The sequence below is a fragment of the Eumetopias jubatus genome, unplaced genomic scaffold (genome assembly GCF_037043125.1).
Source record: "Eumetopias jubatus isolate StellerSeaLion01/CBP00866 unplaced genomic scaffold, mEumJub1_p1.0 scaffold_5, whole genome shotgun sequence".
Taxonomy (NCBI): Eukaryota; Metazoa; Chordata; class Mammalia; order Carnivora; family Otariidae; genus Eumetopias; species Eumetopias jubatus.
Window position 1 is genome coordinate 3888786 of NW_028274811.1, and position 22966 is coordinate 3911751.

At 36.8% G+C, this 22966-nt stretch overlaps 1 protein-coding gene across 1 annotated transcript; it reads left to right on the forward strand.

Annotated features, from left to right (window-relative positions):
* Positions 1 to 15430: 15430 nt before the first annotated feature.
* Positions 15431 to 16373, forward strand: LOC114202016 (olfactory receptor 1C1-like). The gene is given in 2 exon segments (XM_028094997.1): positions 15431 to 15619; positions 15621 to 16373. Coding segments are annotated over 2 exon segments (942 nt in total).
* The last annotated feature ends 6593 nt before the right edge of the window (positions 16374 to 22966 follow it).

Here is a 22966-nt window from a genome sequence, read left to right on the forward strand (position 1 = left end):
CGTCATGGGGCTCGATCTCACAACCCTAAAATCATGACCTGAGCTGAAATCAAGAGCTGGACACTTAACTGACTAAGCCACCAGTGTACCCCTAAATTCTTATCTTTAAAATATGAGTATTCTACATATCAAATAGAATATTAAAGAAAAACTTGTTAGAAATACTATGGTGTTATATGAAACTGATGAATACCACATTCTACCCCTGAAACGTAAAAACAAACAAGCAAATACTATGGTGGGCAATACTACATTAATATTTCATTAAGTTCTATTTCTCTATAATGAGACTTAATAGTGTGTGAGTATGCTACATACTTAACACATTCTTCTATAGCCTAAGTAAAAAGACGTAAAAACAGGTCTAAGAAAATTTATTTTGACAAAGATTTTTATGAGAGAAACTCTTCTTTAATCTCTATTAAGTTAAGAGATCTTTCTGAAATAATGTCAAATGATGTCATTATATTTGATAGAAAATGTCAACTAACTCAAGCATATAATAAATAAATAGAAATTTATATAAACATTATACTTGTTCACTGAATAGCTTCCTAAATATGTAATAAGAAAGAATATATAAACATAATTACATACATGTAGATATACATAAAGATGTGTATAATTATATAGTATTAAATTATGAATAATATTGTCTATTATATATGTATTTAATTAATGCAATATAATTACATATATAATACTTTGTAGTACATAACATTATATTTTAGTATGTAATATTGTGTATTATTCTGTAATGTATCTTCTATAATATATATTTATATAATAATTATATATGTTTACATGGTGATATGCATATTACTGATGTGTGAAATATCATCTGGATAGCAGTCTTTTTTGCTTCCATTTCCACTTAGCAGTTAAATTTTTAAAAAATATTTTATCTATTTATTTGACAGTAAAGCAGGGGGAGTGGCAGAGGGAGAGGGAGAAGCAGGCTCCCCGCTGAGCAGGCAGCCCAAGGTGGAGCTGGATCCCAGGACCCTGGAACCATGATTTGACCCGAAGACAAATACTTAATGACTGAGCCACACAGGTGTCCTTAATTTTTTTTTAAACAAGAATTACATATCTTTAGCAACATGGTGGACAAGGAAATTACAGGCTAACCTCATTACTTCACAGAAACATCAAGTGAATCACTACAGACTGAATAAAATAGCCTTTAGAGAGCTCTGGACACCAGTTAATTATCTGTAGACACCACTCAAGAAATGGTCAATCAAGAAACAAAGAAACTAAAAACAGTAAGAAATAGGGGCATAATTTGCATCTCAAGTTAGAATCCACAAAATGAACTTGCAGACACCACAGCCTATGAAAATTGGCGGGGGGGGGTGGGGCAGAACAGCTGATCAGTGAACACCTAGGGGTAAGAGATACTGGGCAGTTAAACATAATAGAACATTTGGGGCACCGTGAAGAAGCAGAGGTGACAGCCAAAGAAAAGTCAAGACATATAAGATCAGCCAATACTGGAGAATTTGGAAAAAGACATATGCCCAAGCCTAGGAGAGATGCATACCAGAAAAGGCTTAATAGCTATCTTAAGTCTTCACATTGGGCTGAATAGTGAAGGTCTTCCCACACACAGAGCCTGTCGTCTGTGAAGATTGAGAGAGGAGGCTCTTTTTTTCAAATTTCCAATTAAAAAAAAAAAATCACAAGGCATACAGAGAAATGTGGTCTATTAAAATAAATAGAACAAGTCTCTCAAAACTAACCCTACAGAAAGTCTTATTAAAGAAAACATTTTAAAATAGTAGTTTTAAATCTACTAACAGAGCTAAGGGGAAAGATCAGCAAAAACTTAAGGAAATGAGAAAAAATGACATATGAACATGTAAAGAACATGAAGAACATATCAAGAAAAATAGATTTTATAAAAAAGGAATAAAACAGAAATTCTGTAGATGAAATATACAAAAACTGAATTCAAATATTCACTAGAAGGGTTCAAGTGCAGACTTGAAAGGCAGAAGAAATAATCAGTAAATTTGAAGACAAGTCAAGTCTTAGGGGATAAAAACATGAAGAAAAGTGAACGGTGCGTAAAGGACTTACTTATATCATCAATCAGTCCAGTATATACTTCACAGGAATCTCAAGGGAGTGAGAAAGGGGTAGAGAGCTTATTTAAATCAATAGCAGCCAAAATTTCCCCATATTTGAACAAGGACATGGTATACAAATGAAGAAACTCAGTGAACTCCGAGTAATACAAAGCCAAGAAAATATACACAAAGGCACTTATAATCATACTACTGCAAGTCAAGGAGAAAAGCAGCCAAAGAAAACAAACTCATCATGTACAAGGGAATCTGAAAAAAAGATTATCAGTTAATTTCTTAGCAGAAATTAACAGCCCAAAGTATAATATGACACTGTATCCAAGGCACTGAGAGAGAAAAATTGTCAAGTGTGAATTCTACTATATATGACAAAATTGTCTTTCAAAATAAGGGAGAAATTTAGACATTCCCAGGTAAACAAAGGCAGAGGGAGTCTACTACCATAGACATGCCCTATAAAAAAACATGCTAGATGATATTTCAAAATCCAAGTTCTTTGAAGTCTGCAGTTACCATAAGTAACGGCATAAGGTTTAATCTAGGGAATTATAGGTGACCCGTGTAACCACTTCTTTGTCACTATTAAGCATGAGATATTTGTCAGCTGCCGTGTTAACTCAGCTGTGAGATAGCCATAAACTCACTTTGGTTCCAGGCCTGAGTACATCTCCAGACAAGGGACCTCCAAGGAGAGTGCCTAGCATTCAGGAGCTATGATCACTGGCTGATGGCTTGATAGACTGGCAAGCACACAAGGGAGAAGGAAAAGTAGTTCGCACTGTAATGTCCATTCACTAAAACCTCATTTTGTCTGGAGAGCCAGTGGTGTTGCTGGGAAGCAGGACTTCCGGAAGAATGAGTGGCACAGACCCTGACAATCAGAATAGACATTGAAGGAGCATGGAACACGGTGGCAGAGACTCTAAGCAATTAGGTCATAGTCAAAAGGCAGGGATTTTAGGTATCATTTAATGTGCTATCAACTATTTACAAACTAGTATGAGAATTTTTCTATGTTTTAAAAACTCGGTTACTCACACTAGTGCATTCTAGTTGAGTATAAATGTTATCCCCAGTAAATTCCAACTCCTCAAATAAGTGAGCAAGATTGAAGTGAAAGGTGAAGATTAAAAATGCTTTTGATGAATGCACAAATGATGTAAAAAGATGAAAGATAATTAGATATTGCATATAAAAGTAGAAATGATGAATTATTTTACTGATTAGGGGTGGAAAAATAAATGCAAGGGGGGCTAGCACATCAAACATGTCAAAAGGAAGAATAAAGTAGACAAACTAAATAATGTAATTGCATTTTTATTCTCCTTTGAGACTTAGTCTTCCAGAAAATACTTTGTGAAGGTGTCTATTTAAATTGTGTATTTTCCAGAAGCATAGTTCAAAAACCACAAACTTGAAGTTTCACTAAAGGAAAAAAAATCCCTGTTAATGTTACATTTTGATGCTATGCAATAATTGGGATTTAATTTGGTTCAAGTTCTTGGATTTCCTCAAAAGGCATACATACTAGTCACCAACAAAAGGAAGATAATTTTGAATTCAGATTTACTGATTTATTTAGTACAATGAACATTTTAACAATTAAATAAAACTTTAAACTTGAAGCTAAGGTTCATGAAAATGATTGTGTTAACCAATTTTAGTGGCTGCAAAAACTACACAACTATCAGTGAAGGTTACATTCTTTTTCATTTTTATTAGAGCTAACTACCACACAAAGAAAGGACTTAAGAGAGCTACTTTAGCTGAATTTGTGTGGTGAGTTTTCCCCCTAGTGTGGAAATACTTCACTCATTCAAAAAGAGCCTGTCTTTAGATGTCACTGATAACATCAGTTTCTGCATGAAGAACTTGAATTTTTAAGCTGGCTTCATTCAGTATCTGTGGGTAGCATGTGCCCCAGTGGAAATTTAGTTGAAACAAGTAAATGTATTTCATTCTTTTTTAATAAATCCAATTGAGTCACCAATACATGTTTTCTTCTTATGGGACACTTAGGAATATTCTGTCATAGCTCTGTTATTCCAGTCCTGGAATCACACAGGCAACTTGAGTTCAGAACATTTATCCCCCCACACACTTGGGCATAATTAAAACACCACACACTAATTTGATAAAAAGAAAATAAAACAACTTTAAAGAGATGTCAGTAATTAAAATAATGAGGTAGGACCTTTTAGTCTAATACAACTTTTTGAGAATGATATATCTGATGATATAACGAGCCATGATTATTCATGGGGCTCGTTAAGCTAACAAGATAACTGAGAAGCATTTGGAGTTCTTAGAGTTCTGTCTCCTGGGTTTCCTTTCCTAGATTAATTATGATGCATCTGGCTAATATCACCCAAAAGAGCAGACATCTAATGCAAGTAGGAATCCTTTGAGAAATCGAGAGATCAAAAAGTGAATGTAGCTGTGAAACAAAGAAAATAAGAAAAACATCTCAATGCACTGTAGGAAAAATATTCCAGGAAAAAAAAAAAAGAGCGGGTTAAAAGGTGTTGGAGTGATTCTGGTGAGAGGCAGAACTTGACACATTGCACTTCAAATATGTGAATTAGATAATTCTATTATCCCAATCACAGTCAATATTGTCAAGAACATGATAAAACATCAACAATTTAGTTTATTAGAAAGATGATTTGATTGGATAGACTCCCTTTTAAATTTATAGATTAGGGAATTCTTTCAGAATTTTTTTCTTTTATTTAAATTCAATTAATTAAGATATAGTGTATTATTAGTTTCAGAGGTAGAGTTTAGTGATTCATCAGTTGCATATAATAAAGTGCTCAATCCATCAGATGCCCTCCTTAAAGCCCAACACCCAGTTACCCTATTCCCCAGTCTCCTCCCCTTCATCAACCCTCAGTTTGTTTCCTAGCTTAAGAGTCCGTTATGGTTTGTCTCCTTCTCTGATTTTGTCTCATTTTATTCTTCCTTCCTTCCCATATGATCTGTCTTGTTTCTTAAATTCCACATATGAGTGAAATCATATGATAATTCTTTCTCTGATTAACTTATTTTATGTAACACAATACCCTCTAGTTCCATCCAAATCATTGCAAATGGCAAGATTTCATTTTTTGGTGGCTGAATAATATTCGTGTGTGTGTGTGTGTGTGTGTGTGTGTGTGTGTGTGTATCACATCTTCTTTATCCATTCATCTGTCAATGGACATCTGGGCTCTTTCCATAGTTTGGCTATTGTGGACATTGCTCCTATAAACATTGTTATACACATTTCTTGTTCTATATATTTGTCATTAATTGACTTTAAATATGCAATTCTTGGGGTATACACCTTAATGTAAAATGTCCAAGAACACTGCCTTGAGGATCCCATGCTTGCTATTATGTCTATTTGATAATTCAAGTTTACAGAGAAATTTTAAAGAAAAACTTTGTTAGGTACTTAATTATGTTAATTGTGTATTAATCAGAATTTTTGATATAATCTTTCATTTACTTATCTATAAAAATGACAAAATAACAGTAAGTCTGTGTCATTTGTGTTTTAAGGCTTTTCCACTAAAAAAAAAAAGAAGATGTACACACGTCACACCAGTCAGAATGACTAAAATTAACAAATCAGGAAACAACAAATATTGGTGAGGATGTGGAGAAAGGAGAACACTCTTACACTGTTGGTGGGAATGCAAGCTGGTGCAGCCACTCTGGAAAATAATATGGAGGTTCCTCAAGAAGCTAAAAGTAGAACTGCCTTATGACCCAGCAATTGCACTACTAGGTTTTTACCCCAAAGTGCAGATGTAGCAAAACTAAGGGGTACCTGCACCCCAATGTTCATAGCAGCGATGTCCACAATAGCCAGATTGAGGAAGGAGCAGAGATGTCCTTCAACAGATGATTGGATAAAGAAGATATGGTTCAGATATACAATGGAATATTACTCAGCCATCAGAAAGAATGAATACTTACCCTTTACATAGACATGGATGGGACTGGAGGGTATTATGCTAAGTGAAATAAGTCAGTCAAAGAAAGAAAATTACCATATGGTTTCACTCATATGAGGAATATAAGAAACAATGCAGAGGATCTTAGGAGAAGGGAGGGAAAAACGGAATGGGAAGAAATCAGAAAGGGAGAAAAACCACCAGAGATTCTTAACTATTGGAAAGAAACTGAGGGTAGCTGGAGGGGAGGTGGGTGGGGAGATAGGGTAACTGGTTGATGGGCATTAAGGAGGGCAGGTGATGTGATGAGAACTGGGTGTTATATGCAAATGATGAATTACTGAACTCTACATCTGAAACTAATTATGTTCTATATATTGGCTAATTTAATTTAAACTAAAAAAATAAGTTGTTGGAAATTTGGGGATATGATGGATAATCAATGAACTTGACTGTGATAATGGTTTCACAGGTATATGCAATCCATCAAGTTCTGTATATTAAAAATCTACAGTATTTTCCGATGTCAATTATACCACAATATACTGGTTTTTTTTTCAAATAATCTATATTTAAAAACTTATCTATTTAGGTGACACTTATTGCATGATCAATAAAATCATTTAAAATTCTAATCAAAAAATCATAATCTCTTTACCAAATAAAGTCTAGCAACTGTGTACCTGGAGTCCATGTATCAAATCACTGTGAATTGGTGTTTGGTAGTAAGTAAAACCTTTGACAAGAAAAAGAAAAGGAATATCCATATACATTTTTTTAAAAAGAAAGGTCTGTATCTGAAGGTTATGTACAGGATAATTTCCTTAATCTTTGAGATGCAACTCATCTATAAGTCATTATTTTATGTTCCCCCATGTCCAATTATTCTTAATTAACTTTTTAACTATTTCCAGAATTGTTTCAATTTATTTCACCCTTATTAATACTGGCTTAGTTCATGCCTTCAATAATTTATTTTATTTAGTTTTAAGTAATCTCTACACCCAACATGGGGCTTGAACTTGAAGATCAAGAGTTGCAACCTCTATGAACTAAGCCAACTGGGCACCCTGTCTTCCATAATTTCTTAATTATCAAAAATTTCCTATGAATTAATTCATTAAAACATCCTAAACTGGAGATATGGTATTGTCATTCTAGAAATTAAACTTCTTTGGGAGATATTGCTAATAGAATTTAACCTCCCTTCGTCAAATGACTTTAGAAGTATTTGGTGTCTGCTCTTAGCAATGACTAATAGATATATTCCCTTTTTTTCCTCTGAGGAAACATTTTATTGAGTATAGACAATGTGGCAGTCATTATGCTAGACTATGAGGATAAGACAGGAAAGATCCCTGCATAACACTATTAATTATATTCAAAATATAAACATATAAATAACTAAAAAATCATGTAGAGATGCAGGGTTAGCATTTACATTGGGTATTTTGGACTCTCAGAGAGTTTCACCTAAGACATTCAAGAAGGTTAAATGTGTCTGCAGAGTGCTGTTCTCAAATAAGGTTTAGAAAAATGATCTGCCCTTAATATAATCCTCCCCAGCACCCTAACTGTGTCTCCTTCCTTGTGTTGTCTTTCTCCAGAGTACTTACCACCATCCAATATGATACACATTTCCTTTCTCTCCCACAGAGATATAGAGGTAATATGGGAGCAGGAATGTCTATCAATCTTATTTACTACTACATCTCTAGTTCTTAGAACATGAATGACTATATTAGTAAAGATCAGAAAACATAAAATATATTACCTCCAAACCTGAAAATACTATAGCCACTGAGTTCCCATTAGCCTCTCTGATAATCAAAACTTCAGGGTCGTGGTGCACCATATGGAGCACCAACATTTAGCATGATGTTATTGAATATAACATAAGAACTCTCTTTATGAGAAACATTCAAATGTTTCAGGATTCCATGCAGGTGGGCGTTTCCATTCACCCAGTGTGTACCAAGTGTTTATTTATGGTATATATAAATAGAGATAGAAGTAGTTAACAACTTCAAATTTATGAATGCTTCTGTACTGTCTGGAGGGCAGAAGAAGCCACATTTTATTTTATTTTTGTTTTCTTTTCTTCTTTTCTTTCTTTTTTTTTTCTTACCATGAGGCAGGGTTGACAATTATTTTAATAACTAAAAATTCACATGGATTCTTGCATGTCACTGATGGATCATGTGGATTTTGATGCCAGGATGGAGATTATCTCAGTTAATATAATCTGTTTTTCCTAAACAGAAAATAGTGCACAAATCCAAGATGCTAGGGGTTTAATATAAATTTTTAGGCAATGTCTGAAATTTAAAGAATATCAATCAGATCAGCATACTGTTAATCCTACTCAGCGCAGAATAAGAAATTGTGAAGTGTCTCTCACCAGACATTGATTACATTGTGACAATCAAAACTCCCAAGGCATTTTTTGATGTTGTATAAGAATCTCTGCCACTTACAGATGCATATAAGATATACAACTATCTCTCCCCCGGGGTCCCAAAAATAAAATTACAGTGATAGGCCTGGGTCATGGTTGATATTTTGGACTCTGTATATTCCCTCAACCAACCCTCAACAGAATGACTAGGAGGAGGAACTCCCAACGACAACAACAACAAAGAACCAGAGACAATGGCCTCTCCTGCAGACATAATAGATATGGATATAAGAAGATGTCAGAGACTGACTTCGGGGTAACAATTATGAAGTCAATAGCTAGGCTTGAGAAAACTATTAAGGCAATATACAACCTTTAAGGACAGAAAGGAGAGTTAATCTTGCCAATCTTAAAAATGCTATGAATGGGATGCAATCTAAAACTGGGTACTCTAACAGCTAGGGCAAATAAGGCAGAAGGATGAATTAGTGATCTAGAAGATAAACTGATAGAAAGAAAGGAACAGGAGGAAGTTGGAGACAAACAGCTTACAATCCATGAAAACCGACTTAGAGAAATCAAGGATGCCATGAAACTTTCTGATGTCAGAATTATTGGGATCCCTGAGTGGGTGGAGAGAAGAATAGGACTAGAATGTATATTTGAGCAAATTGTAGCTGAGAAATTCCCTAATCTGGGGAAGGAGACAAGCATTAGTGTCCTAGGGCAGAGAGGATCCCTTGCAAATCAATGAGAATAGACCAACACCCCAGCATATAATAGTAAAACTTGCAAATCTTAGAACCAAAGGAGCTATCCTGAGAGCAGCTGTGGGGAAGAGATTTCTTATATATGGAGGGAGGAACATCAGAATAACATCAGACCTATCCACTGAGACCTGGCAAGCCAGAAAGGGCTGGCAAGACATAATCAGGGTACTAAATGAGAAGAATATGCAACCAAAAATACTTTATCCAGCAAAGCCATCATTCAGAATGGATGGAGAGATAAAGAGATTCCAGGACTGGCAGAAACTGAAAGAATATGTGACCACCAAGCCAGCCTGGCAAGAAATACTAAGGGGGATTCTATAAAAGAAAAAAGAACCCAAGAGTCACTTAGACTAGAAATTTACAGAGACAATCCATAGAAACAGGGAGTGTATAAAATATAGGATGGCAATAAATATGTATCTTTCAGTAGTTACTCTCAACATGAACAGCCTAAATGCTCCCATGAAACTGCACACGTTTGCAGATTGGATATGACAAGATATGACCCATCCATATGTTGTCTGCAAGAGACTCATTTTGAACTTAAGACACATCCAGACTGAAAGGGAAAAGATGGAGAACCATTTTTCAGCCAACGGACCTCAAAAGAAAGCTGGGGTAACAATTCTTATGTCAGACAAATTAGAACAGAACAATGCCCCAGCATGTAATACTAAAACTTCCAAATCTTAGAACCAAGGAAGCCATGCTAAGGGCAGTTAGGGGGAAGAGATTTCTTATATATGGAGGGAGGAACATCAGAATAACATCAGACCTGTCCACAGAGACCTGGCAAGCCAGAAAGGCCTGGCAAGCCAGATTAAGGGTAATAAATGAGAAGAACATGCAGCCAAGAATATTTTATCCAGCAATGTTGTCATTCAAAATGGATGGAGAGATAAAGAGCTTCCAGGACTGGCAGAAACTGAAAGAATATGTGATCACCTAGAAAACCCTGCAAGAAATACCAAGGGAGATTCTATAAAAGAAGGAAGACCCCAAGATTAATATGGACCAGAAATTTAGAAAGACAATATATAGAAACAGAGACTGTACAGACAAAATATGGCAATAAATACATATCTTTCATTAATAACCCTCAAAGTGAATGGCCTAAATGCTCCTATGAAGAGGCACAGGGTTGCAGATTGGATACAGATTCAGAACCCATCCATATATTGCCTACAAGAGACTCATTTTGAACTTAAGACACCTCCAAACTGAAAGTGAGGGGATGGAGAACAATTTTTCAGCCAACGGACCTCAAAAGAAAGTTGGGGTAGAAATTCTTATATGAGACAAATTAGAATTTAAATCAAAGACTGTATTAAGAGATGCAGAGGGACACTATATCATTCTTAAAGGCTCTATCCAATGAAAAAATCTAATTACTGTAAATATCTATGCCCCCAAAATGGGAGCAGCCAACTATAAGCCAGCTGTTAACCAAAATAAAGAATCATATTGATAATAATACGGTAATAGTATGAGATTTTAACACTCCACTCTCAGCAATGGACAGATCATTTAAACAGAAGATCAGCAAAGAAACAAGAGCATTGAATGACACATTGTACCGGATGGACTATATATATATATATTTATTTTTTTATATATATTTATATATATATATAAAACATTCTAACCTAAAACAACAGAATACTCATTCTTCTTAAATGCACATGGAAATTTCTCCACAATAAACCACATACTGGGTCACAAATCAGGTCTCAGCCAATACCAAAAGACTGAGATTATTTCCTGCTTATTATCAGACCACAATATCTTGAAACTGAAACTCAATCACAAGAAAAGATTTGGAAGGAATTCAAACACTTGCAAGTTAAAGACCCTGCTGCTAAAGAATGACTGGGTCAACCAGGGAATTAAAGAAAAACAAACTATTCATGGAAACCAATGATAATGAAAACACTTCAGCCCCAAACCTATGGGATACTGCAAAGGCAGTCCTAAGGGGGAAATACATAGCCATCCAAGCCTTTCTCAAAAAACTAGAAAAATCCCAAATGTACAAGCTAACCTTACATCTAAAGCACCTGGAGAAGGAACATCAAACAAAACCTAAACCAAGCAGGAGAGGAGAAATAATAAAGATTAGAGCAGAGACCCCAAAATAGAAACCAGAAAAACAGTAGAACAGATCAAAGAACCTAGAAGCTGGTTCTTTGAGAGGATTAATAAGATCAATAAACCACTGACCAGACTTTTCCAAAAGAAAAGAAAAATGACCCAAATTAAAAAAAAAATCATGAATGAAAGGGGAGAGATCACGACTAACACCCAGGAAATAGAAACAATTATTAGAAATTAGGGGTGCCTGGGTGGTTCAGTCAGTTAAGCATCTGCCTTCAGCTCAGGTCATGTTCCCAGGGTCCTGGGGTTGAGCCCCGCATTAGGCTCCCTGCAGCCTGTTTTTCCCTCCCCCTCTGCCTGCTGCTCCCCCTGCTTCTGCTCTTTTCTGTCAAATAAATAAAATCTTTAAAAAAAAATTATTACCAGCAACTATATGCCAACAAATTAAGCAACCTGGAAGAAATGGATGCCTTCCTGGAAAATTATAAACTACCAAGACTGAAACAGGAAGAAATAGACAATCTGAATAGACCAGTAACCAGTAACCAAATTGAAGCGGTAGCCAAAAATCTTGCAAAAAAAATACCCAGGGCCAGACCGCTTCCCAAGGGAATTCTACCAAGCATTTAAAGAAGAAATAATACCTATTCTACTGAAGCTGTTCCAAAAAATAGAAAAGGAAGGAAAACTTCCAAACTCCTTCTATGAGGCCAGCATTACCCTGAACCCAAAATCAGGCAAAGACCCCATCAAAAAGGAGACTTACGGACCAATATCTCACCACTTAGATTTGGAGTTCTCCAGTCATGTTTATAATTTTAATTCCTTACTACCAGACCCAGAACACATTCTGATTTCCAATATCCACTGCCCCTAACACACACACACACACACACACACACACACACACACACACACACACACATGAGGAGTGTATGGGGAGAGGCTCTGATTTTTTGGAGTCAAGGGTAAGGTGCCTAGGATTGTCTGGGTTTACTATTTACTAGAAAATTTAAAACATGAGTGGAAATTAGGATAAGTGAAATGTGGGGTCACTCAAGTGACCAGTTGTCTAGGTTACTCAGGGCTTTCTAAATGGGGGACTTCAAGGAGTAGTTTTGTTTCTTTTATAGTTGTTTAGCTAGGGGCTGTGTCAGGAAGCTGGCAATATATTTATTCAAGATGGATGTCTTCTAAATAGTTGCTTTGGCAATGGAAAGCTTAATGTCAGGCACTTACACTACATTCCCTTTCTTTCTAACATTTAAGGTCTTAAAGTTATTGTAAATGTTACATGAAATAATGTGTAAAGCCACTTCATAGTGCACCACACACATTAATGAATTAATAATTAATGAGTTGATTTCTGTTTTTTTTTCCAGCTTTCTAACATTGAAGTGTTTTCTAGAAGTCCGAGGACCTCCTACAAGAGATGTGCTAAAAGAACTGATGTTTAAAATAATTTCACAGAACCTGTTAAATTGGTCACATTATGTGAAACCTGAGGCATAAATTGTCACTAAATGTTGATGTAAATGAGTCTACATTATATTGTATCTTACAATTGATAATATAGAGTTTTTCTCCTGTGTTTGAAAAAATTATGTACATGTACACTATATATATAAATGTTTTATATATAAAGGTTATTTAAATGTATGGCATTCAAGTTGATGTTGGAGTTGGGTCATGGGGATTAAGGAGTGCACTTGTCATGATGAGCACAAGGTGGTTATGGAACTGTGGAATTACTATATTGTACACCTAAAACTAATATGACACTCTATGTTAACTACTTGGAATTAAAATGTAACTTAAAATAATGAAGACCCCACAAAGACTTTCTGTTTATATGGTTTACATCATCAATATTTATGAACTTAAAACTAATATTAAAGAAAAAATAATAAAGAAAAATATTTTAAAAATATTAAAATAAACAATTCACAAAAAAGATAGAATTCATTAGAAGATGAATCTGGAATTTTGTATAGCCTCTGGTGTGCTGACCTGAAGGGAGAAAATGGTGTCTTGGTTCAAGGCTTGTCTCTTTGTATTAGTAAATATATTTTAAGAAGGGAGTACTCCCACTCCCACAGTAATATACTATAATTCTCTGTAGAGTGATACGTGCTTATCTATATCTCATTATTCCTTCCTTTTTCAGCCTCAATGAGGAATCTGAATGAGTGCACAGGCCCAATGGATATATAGTAGGGAGGAAATTTTTGATTGGTAAAACGTCTCAAAGAAGAAGATATGTGTCGATAGTTTTTAAAAATTTTTGCAGACATATCTAATGTGTTGATTCCCTAAATTTTAACATGTAAAACATTTTTAAATTAATCTGTTAAATATTTCAATGTCAGAGTAAATTTTTAATAAATCTTGGTTAAGAAAAAATTCTGGAATTAACATTATGTTCTATAGAAGAATATAGAAGTGTCTTCCCCAAAACCCCCATACTTCCTTGGCTTAAAATGGAGTAAGCACAATCATATGTGTGTGTGTGTATTTTATTCCAGAATTTTTCATTTACTTTTGTTCTCATAAGCACCATTTCATGCAAATTATACACAATTTATATGTGCATATGTTATATATTAAGTATATATACTACACAGAGTCATGTAGTGTGTGTGTGTGTGTGTGTGTGTGTGTGTATCTTACTAAGGATTTCAACATAATAAATCAAAATTCTGACAAAATATCACTGACCACAATAAAACAGGCAACAAAACAACAACAACAACAACAAAAACAAATTGCTATGCTTGGTATAAGAGGGATAATTATGCGATTGAGGAAAATGGCATAGCTGACCTTGCTTGCAGTGAAGGAAAGCCATCTCTGAAAGGATATGCCTTACTCAAAGGAATGCATATATGGGGATTTATATTTCTTCTTAGTACAGGTTTTATCATGAAATGCCTCAGATTAGGTAAAAGGGATGCAAGAAAATTAAGTGAATTATAGAGGATTCAGAGCAGATAAATTTCTAAGGTTTAATTGTGGCTCATAATGAAGTTGGAATTCAAAATGTGGCAGAAACAAATGCACAGTACTGTGTTCTTTAGTATTAATTAACTGTATTTGTGTAGAAATGAAATGGTGCTCCTTGGAATCACCTTTAGGTGAGAATTTGAAGAGTGTAATGAGGGGCTGCAAGCAGCAAGATACTTTATGAAAAAATAAGGTGTGAAATAATATTCTTACTGCCTCTAGAGAAAGTAGTGTGCATGAGCTGCTGTGAGGAAGGGGGCTGAAACCCCCAGCCACAAACACCACGCTTCAGATGACTTTCCACAGTAACCAGAGGCTGTATCACATGACCAGAAAGAGACCAAAGAAATGGTACTCAGCCCAAGGAAGAATTGTGCAAATGTTGTACTTATAAGAAGAAAACAAACTGAAATGAGATCTGTATCCATGGATATGGACATCAGATTGGGAGGAAAATTACTCATTGAAAGTAAATATTTCCACTGGGTTAGAGTACATAAATAGCATGCCTGATAAAGTAAGAATTGTAGGTGTAAAGTCAAAAATGAATTATATGATTAATATAGACAAAGCAACATTACTGGCACAATTTAAGTTATTATTCACAGAATTTGCACTTTTGTTTGGGGAAAGAAGCTATTATTTCTTGAAAAGAATAAATTATTATTTCTTGAAAAAAGCTTAGAGTCGGGTGTTTGAGTGGCTCAGTTATTAAGCATCTGCCGTCGGCTCAGGTCATGATCCCATGGTCCTGGGATCGAGCCCTGCATCGGGCTCCCTGCTCTGTGGGAAGCCTTCTTCTCCCTCTCCCACTCCCCCTGCTGTGCTCCCTCTTTCACTATGTCTCTCTCTCTGTCAAATAAATAAATAAATAAAGTCTTAAAAAATAAAGAAAAAGTTTAGAGTATTATGCCCAACCCACCTATGTGAATATACAGACAATATCATAAGCACAAGATGTAATTGGCAAGGAAAAGTAATTTACATGGTACTGTATTTCACACACACACACACACACACACACACACACACACACACACACACACACACACCCCTGTGGGTGAGATATTTAACATTTCTGGTCTCCACAATTTAATATTTTCCTTTTCTAGATTTGTTGGGAAGATGGAAACAAGAAATCTAACAGTCATCAAAGAATTCATCCTTCTGGGACTTTCTGGATCAGTAGAGCAGCAATATTTCTTATCTGTGCTATTTCTCTGTATGTATTTAATGACTGTATCAGGCAACATGCTCATCATCATCTTGGTTGTTGGCTTTAACTCTCACCTCCATTTACCCAGGCATTTCTTCCTTAAGTAACTTGGCCTTTGTTGACATCTGTTTTTCCTCCTCTACTATTCCCCAAATGATAGTGAACATCTTAACTGATACACAGACTATTTCTTTTGTAGGGTGTCTCAGCCACTTTTTCTTCTTCATTGCTTTTGTGAATAGGGACAGCCTTCTTCTGTGTGTGATGGCATATGATAGGTACGTGGCAATTTGCCACCCTTTACATTATATTGCCATTATGAATCCCCACCTTTGTGTCTCGCTAGTGGCTGGGCTCTGGTTTGTCACCTATCTCCATGCCCTCTTACACACTGTTTTAATGTCACATCTGTCCTGTGCTTCCAATATCATGCACCATTTCTTCTGTGATCTCAACCCCCTCCTGCAGCTCTCTTGCTCTGATATATCCCTCAGTGTGATGGTTATTTTTATAGTAGGAGGTCTACTTGCTCTCACTCCCTTTATATGCATCCTCATATCTTATGGACTGATCTCCACGATCCTGAAGATCACATTTACTCAGGGGAAACAGAGAGCTTGCTCCACCTGTGGCTGCCACCTATCAGTGGTGGCGGTGTTCTATGGCACAGCAAGTGCTGTCTATTTCAGTCCCTCCTCCTCTTTTGTCCCTAAAAGTTGAACAATTTTAGCCCTTATGTATTCATTGGTGACTCCAATGATGAATCCTTTCATCTACAGTCTAAGGAACAGTGATATGAAAAGAGCACTTCAGAAAATGCTTTGTAAAGGTGCACGCTTTCAGCAGCAATGATGAATGCTCAAATGGCTGAATTAAACATTAGGGACATGGTAATAAAAAGTGCATTCCTGGTGATCATAATAACAGTAATAAAAGCAACTAACTCTTTTTTTTAAATTTTTTATTGTTATGTTAATCACCATATATTACATCATTTGTTTTGGTGTAGTGTTCCATGATTCATTGTTTGTTCATAACACCCAGTGCTCCATGCAGAATGTGCCCTCTTTAATACCCATCAGCAGGCTAACCCATCCCCCTACCCTCCTCCCCTCTAGAAACCTCAGTTTGTTTTTCAGAGTCCATCATCTCTCCTGGTTCCTCTCCCTCTCTGACTTACTCCTCTTCATTCTTCCTCTCCTGCTATCTTCTTTTTCTTTTTTCTTAAAATATGTTGCGTTATTTGTTTCAGAAGTACAGATCTGTGATTCAACAGTCTTGCACAATTCACAGCGCTCACCGTAGCACATACCCTCCCCAATGTCTATCACCCGCCACCCCATCCCTCCCACCCCCAACCACTCCAGTAACACTCAGTTTGTTCCTGAGATTAAGAATTCCTCATTTTAGTGAGGTCATATGATACATGTCTTTCTCTGATTGAATTATTTCACTCAGCATAACACCCTCCAGTTCCATCCACGTCATTGTAAATGGCAAGATCTCATTCCTTTTGATGGCTGCATAATATTCCATTGTGTATATATACCACTTCTTCTTTATCCATTCATCTGTCGATGGACATCTTGGCTCTTTCCACAGTTCGGCTATTGTGGACATTGCTGTTATAAACATTGGGGTGCACGTACCCCTTCGGGTCCCTACATTTGTATCTTTGGGGTAAATACCCAGTAGTGCAATTGCTGGATCGAATGGTAACTCTAATTTCAACTGTTTGAGGAACCTCCATACTGTTTTCCAGAGGGGTTGCACCAGATTGCATTCCCACCAACAGTGTAGGAGGGTTCCCCTTTCTCCACATCCCCGCCAACATCTGTCGTTCCCTGACTTGTTAATTTTAGCCATTCTGACTGGTGTGAGGTGGTATCTCATTGAGGTTTTGATTTGAATTTCCCTGATGCCGAGTGATGTTGAGCACTTTTTCATGTGCCTGTTGGCCATTTGGATGTCTTCTTTGGAAAAATGTCTGTTCATGTTTTCTGCCCATTTCTTGATTGGATTATTTGTTCTTTGGGTGTTGAGTTTGATACGTTCTTTATAGATTTTGGATACTAGCCCTTTATCTGATATGTCATTTGCAAATATTTTCTCCCATTCTGTCGGTTGTCTTTTGGTTTTGTGGACTGTTTCTTTTGCTGTGCAAAAGCTTTTTATCTTGATGAAATCCCAATAGTTCATTTTTGCCCTGGCTTCCCGTGCCTTTGGTGATGTTTCTAGGAAGAAGTTGCTGCGGCTGAGGTCGAAGAGGTTGCTACCTGTGTTCTCCTTTAGGATTTGGATGGACTCCTATCTCATGATTAGGTCTTTCAACCATTTGGAGTCTATTTTTGTGTGTGGTGTAAGGAAATGGTCCAGTTTCATTCTTCTGCATGTGGCTGTCCAATTTTCCCAACACCATTTGTTGAAGAGACTGTCTTTTTTCCATTGGACATTCTTTCCTGCTTTGTCAAAGATAAGTTGACCATAGAGTTGAGGGTCCATTTCTGGGCTCTCGATTCTGTTCCATTGATCTATGTGTCTGTTTTTGTGCCAGTACCATACTGTCTTGATGATGACAGCTTTGTAATAGAGCTAGAAGTCTGGTATTGTGATGCCAGCGGCTTTGCTTTTCTTTTTCAATATTCCTCTGGCTATTCCGGGTCTCTTCTGGTTCCATACAAATTTTAGGATTATTTGTTCCATTTCTTTGAAAAAAGTGGACGGTATTTTGATGGGGATTGCATTGAATGTGTAGATTGCTCTAGGTAGCATTGACATCTTCACAATGTTGGTTCTCCCAATCCGTGAGCATGGAACGTTTTTCCGTTTCTTTGTGTCTTCTTCAATTTCTTTCATGAGTATTTTATAGTTTTCTGAGTACAGATCCTTTGCCTCTTTGGTTAAATTTATTCCTAGGTATCTTATGGTTTTGGGTGCAATTGTGAACGGGATCGACTCCTTGATTTGTCTCTCTTCTGTCTTGTTGTTGGTGTATAGGAATGCCACTGATTTCTGTGCATTGATTTTATATCCTGCTACTTGACTGAATTTCTGTATGAGTTCTAGCAGTTTTGGGGTGGAGTCTTTTGGGTTTTCCACATAAAGTATCATATCATCTGCTAAGAGTGAGAGTTTGACTTCCTCTTTGCCGATTTGGATGCCTTTGATTTCTTTTTGTTGTCTGATTGCTGTGGCTAGGACTTCTAATACTATGTTGAATAGCAGTGGTGAGAGTGGACACCCCTGCCGCGTTCCTGACCTTAAGGGAAAAGCTCTCAGTTTTTCCCCATTGAGAATGATATTCGCTGTAGGTTTTTCGTAGATGGCTTTTATGATATTGAGGTATGTACCCTCTATCCCTATACTCTGAAGAGTTTTGATCAAGAAAGGATGCTGTACTTTGTCAAATGCTTTTTCTGCATCTATTGAGAGGATCATATGATTCTTGTTCTTTCTTTCGTTAATGTATTGTATCACGTTGATTGATTTGCGGATGTTGAACCAGCCTTGCAGCCCAGGGATTAATCCCACTTGGTCATGGTGAATAATCCTTTTAATGTACTGTTGGATCCTATTGGCTAGTATTTTGGTGAGAATTTTTGCGTCCATGTTCATCAAAGATATTGGTCTGTAATTCTCCTTTTTGATGGGGTCTTTGTCTGGTTTTGGGATCAAGGTAATGGTGGCCTCATAAAATGAATTTGGAAGTTTTCCTTCTATTTCTATTTTTTGGAACAGTTTCAGGAGAATAGGTATTACTTCTTCTTTAAATGTCTGATAGAATTCCCCTGGGAAGCCATCTGGCCCTGGGCTTTTGTTTCTTGGGAGATTTTGAATGACTGCTTCAATTTCCTTAGTGGTTATAGGTCTGTTCAGGTATTCTATTTCTTCCTGGTTCAGTTTTGGTAGTTGATACATCTCTAGGAATGCACCCATTTCTTCCAGGTTATCTAATTTGCTGGCATAGAGTTGCTCATAATATGTTCTTATAATTGTTTGCATTTCTTTGGTGTTGGTTGTGAGCTCTCCTCTTTCATTCATGATTTTGTTGATTTGGGTCATTTCTCTTTTCTTTTTGATAAGTCTGGCCAGGGGTTTATCAATCTTGTTAATTCTTTCAAAGAACCAGCTCCTAGTTTCGTTGATCTGTTCTACTGTTCTTTTGGTTTCTATTTCATTGATTTCTGCTCTGATCTTTATTATTTCTCTTCTCCTGCTGGGTTTAGGCTTTATTTGCTGTTCTTTCTCCAGCTCCTGTAGGTGTAGTGTTAGGTTGTGTATTTGAGACCTTTCTTGTTTCTTGAGAAAGGCTTGTATTGCTATATACTTTCCTCTTAGGACTGCCTTTGCTGTATCCCAAAGATTTTGGACAGTTGTGTTTTCATTTTCATTGGTTTTCATGAATTTTTTTAATTCTTCTTTAATTTCCTGGTTGACCCATTCATTCTTTAGTAGGATGCTCTTTAGCCTCCATGTATTTGAGTTCTTTCTGACTTTCCTCTTGTGATTGAGTTCTAGTTTCAAAGCATTGTGGTCTGAAAATATGCAGGGAATAATCCCAATCTTTTGGTACCGGTTGAGACCTGATTTGTGACCTAGGATGTGATCATTTCTGGAGAATGTTCCCTGGGCACTAGAGAAGAATGTGTATTCCGTTGCTTTGGGATGGAATGTTCTGAATATGTCTGTGAAGTCCATTTGGTCCAATGTGTCATTTTAAGTCTTTATTTCCTTGTTGATCTTTTGCTGAGATGATCTGTCCATTTCAGTCAGGGGGGTGTTAAAGTCCCCCACTATTATTGTATTGTTGTCAATGTGTTTCTTCGCTTTTGTTATTAATTGCCTTATATAATTGGCTGCTCCCATGTTCGGGGAATAGATATTTACAATTGTTAGATCTTCTTGTTGGATAGACCCTTTAAGTAGGATATAGTGTCCTTCCTCATCTCTTATTACAGTCTTTGTTTTAAAATCTAGTTTGTCTGATATAAGGATTGCCACCCCAGCTTTCTTTTCGTGTCCATTAGCATGGTCAGTGGTTTTCCACCCCCTCACTTTCAATCTGGGGGTGTCTTTGGGTCTAAAATGAGTCTCTTGCAGACAGCATATTGATGGTTCTTGTTTTTTAATCCAATCTGATAGCCTGTGTCTTTTGATTGGGGCATTTAGCCCATTTACATTCAGGGTAACTATTGAAAGGTAGTAATTTAGTACCTTTGTATTGCCTGTAAGGTGACTGTTACTGTACGTTGTCTGTGTTCCTTTCTGATCTTTGCTGCTTTTAGGCTCTCTCTTTGCTTAGAGGACCCCTTTCAATATTTCTTGGAGGGCTGGTTTTGTGTTTGCCAGTTCCTTTAGTTTTTGTTTGTTCTGGAAGCTTTTTATCTCTCCTATTTTCAATGATAGCCTAGCTGGATATAGTATTCTTGGCTGCATATTTTTCTCGTTTTGTGCTCTGAGGATATCTTGCCAGTCCTTTCTGGCCTGCCAGGTCTCTGTGGATAGGTCTGTTGCCAATCTAATATTTTTACCATTGTAGGTTACATATTTCTTCTCCCGAGCTGCTTTCAGGATTTTCTCTTTGTCTCTGAGACTCATAAGTTTTACTATTAGATGTCGGGGTGTTGACCTATTATTATTGATTTTGAGAGGGGTTCTCTGTGCCTCCTGGATTTTGATGCCTGTTTCCTTCCTCACATTAGGGAAGTTCTCTGCTATTATTTGCTCCAATATACCTTCTGCCCCTCTCTTTCTTTCTTCTTTCTCTGGGATCCCAATTATTCTGTTGTTTCGTCTTATTGTATCACTTATCTCTCGAATTCTGCCCTCGTGATCCTGTAGTTGTTTCTCCCTCTTTTTTCAGCCTCTTTATTTTCCATCATTTGGTCTTCTATATCGCTGATTCTCTCTTCTGCCTCATTTATCCTAGCAGTGAGTTCCCCCATTTTTTATTGCACCTCATTAATAGCCTTTTTGTTTTCGACTTGGTTAGATTTTAGTTCTTTTATTTCTCCAGAAAGCGTTTCTCTAATAACTTCCACGGTTTTTTCAAGCCCAGCTAGTATCTTTAAAGTCATGATTCTGAACTCTAGGTCCGACATCGTACTAATGTCCGTATTGAGTAGGTCCCTGGCTGACGGTACTAACTCTTGTTCTTTTTGCTGAGGTGATTTTTTTCGTCTTGTCATTTTGTCCAGAGGAGAATAGATGAATGAGAGAACAAAATGCTAACAGGTTTACAACGTCCCCAGCAAATATACTGTATACAAATCAGAAAAGACCTGAAACCAGGGGGAAAGAAAGGGAAAGAAAGAGAAAAGAAAGAGAAAAAAAGAAAAAAAAAGGATAAAACACAAACAGAACAATACAAAAAAAGCAGAATGTGATCAAATATGATCAGGCTAGTGCATAGATCAGTGCCACACACTAGATTTTGGGCGTATTTTGGTCTGTTAGAAAAAAGTGCCTCCTAAAATTTTAAAGGAAGAAAGACATATATGTACAAAATAAGGGTTGATACAATGAAGGGATAGAAGATGACTGTAAAGATGAAAATTATAAAAGATTTTATAAAAGGACTTCATAAGAAGTTGTTTGAAAAAAGAAAGAAGATTTAAAAAAAAAGGAAAAAGGGAGAAAATGTGATCAGGCAGGAGACTAGAACAGAGCCATACACTAGTGATTTAGGGTATATTTTGATCTGTTAGAAGAAACTGTATCTCAAAATTTTAAAGAGAGAACAACTTATATATATATGCCAAAAATAAGGGTAACTAATATGAAGGGATAAAATATGACTCTAAAAATGAAAAATAAAAAAATTTTTTTTTTTAAAAAGAGATTGATAAGATGTTGGTTGAAAAAGGGAAAAAAGAAAAAAATACAGTTAACAAAAATTAACTTTGATGAACTAATGAATCATGGTAAAAAAAAGCATGAATTCTATGTGCAGTATTCCCCTAGCGCTGGAGTTCTCCCATTCTCCTTGATCGGTAAACTTGGTCTTGGCTTGCTGGCTGTTCGGGCTGATCTTCTGGGGGAGGGGCCTGTTGCTGTGGTTTCCAAATGTCTTTGCCAGAGGCTGAATTGCCCCGCCCTTGTCAGTCCGGGCTAAGCAAGCTGCTCGTGTTTGATCTCAGGAGCTTTTGTTCCCTGCAAGCTCTCCCTACAGCCTTGGAGGACCAGGGCAAAAATGGTGGCCTCCCAATCTCCACCCGGAGGAGCTGAGAACTCGGGGCCCCGCTCCTCAGTGCGCCCACAGAGAAAAGCAGTAACTCCCTTGTCCCCGGTCTCCGGCCGCTCTCCGTGCTCACCCGGCCTGTGACCGAGCGTTGCTATCTGTGGCACCCGACCCCGTGTGGAGTCTCCAAACCCAGCATATCCCTGCGGTGCGTTCCCGCGCCGCTCCTCCCCGGGAAGGAAGGGGAGTCTCCCTGGATCTGCAG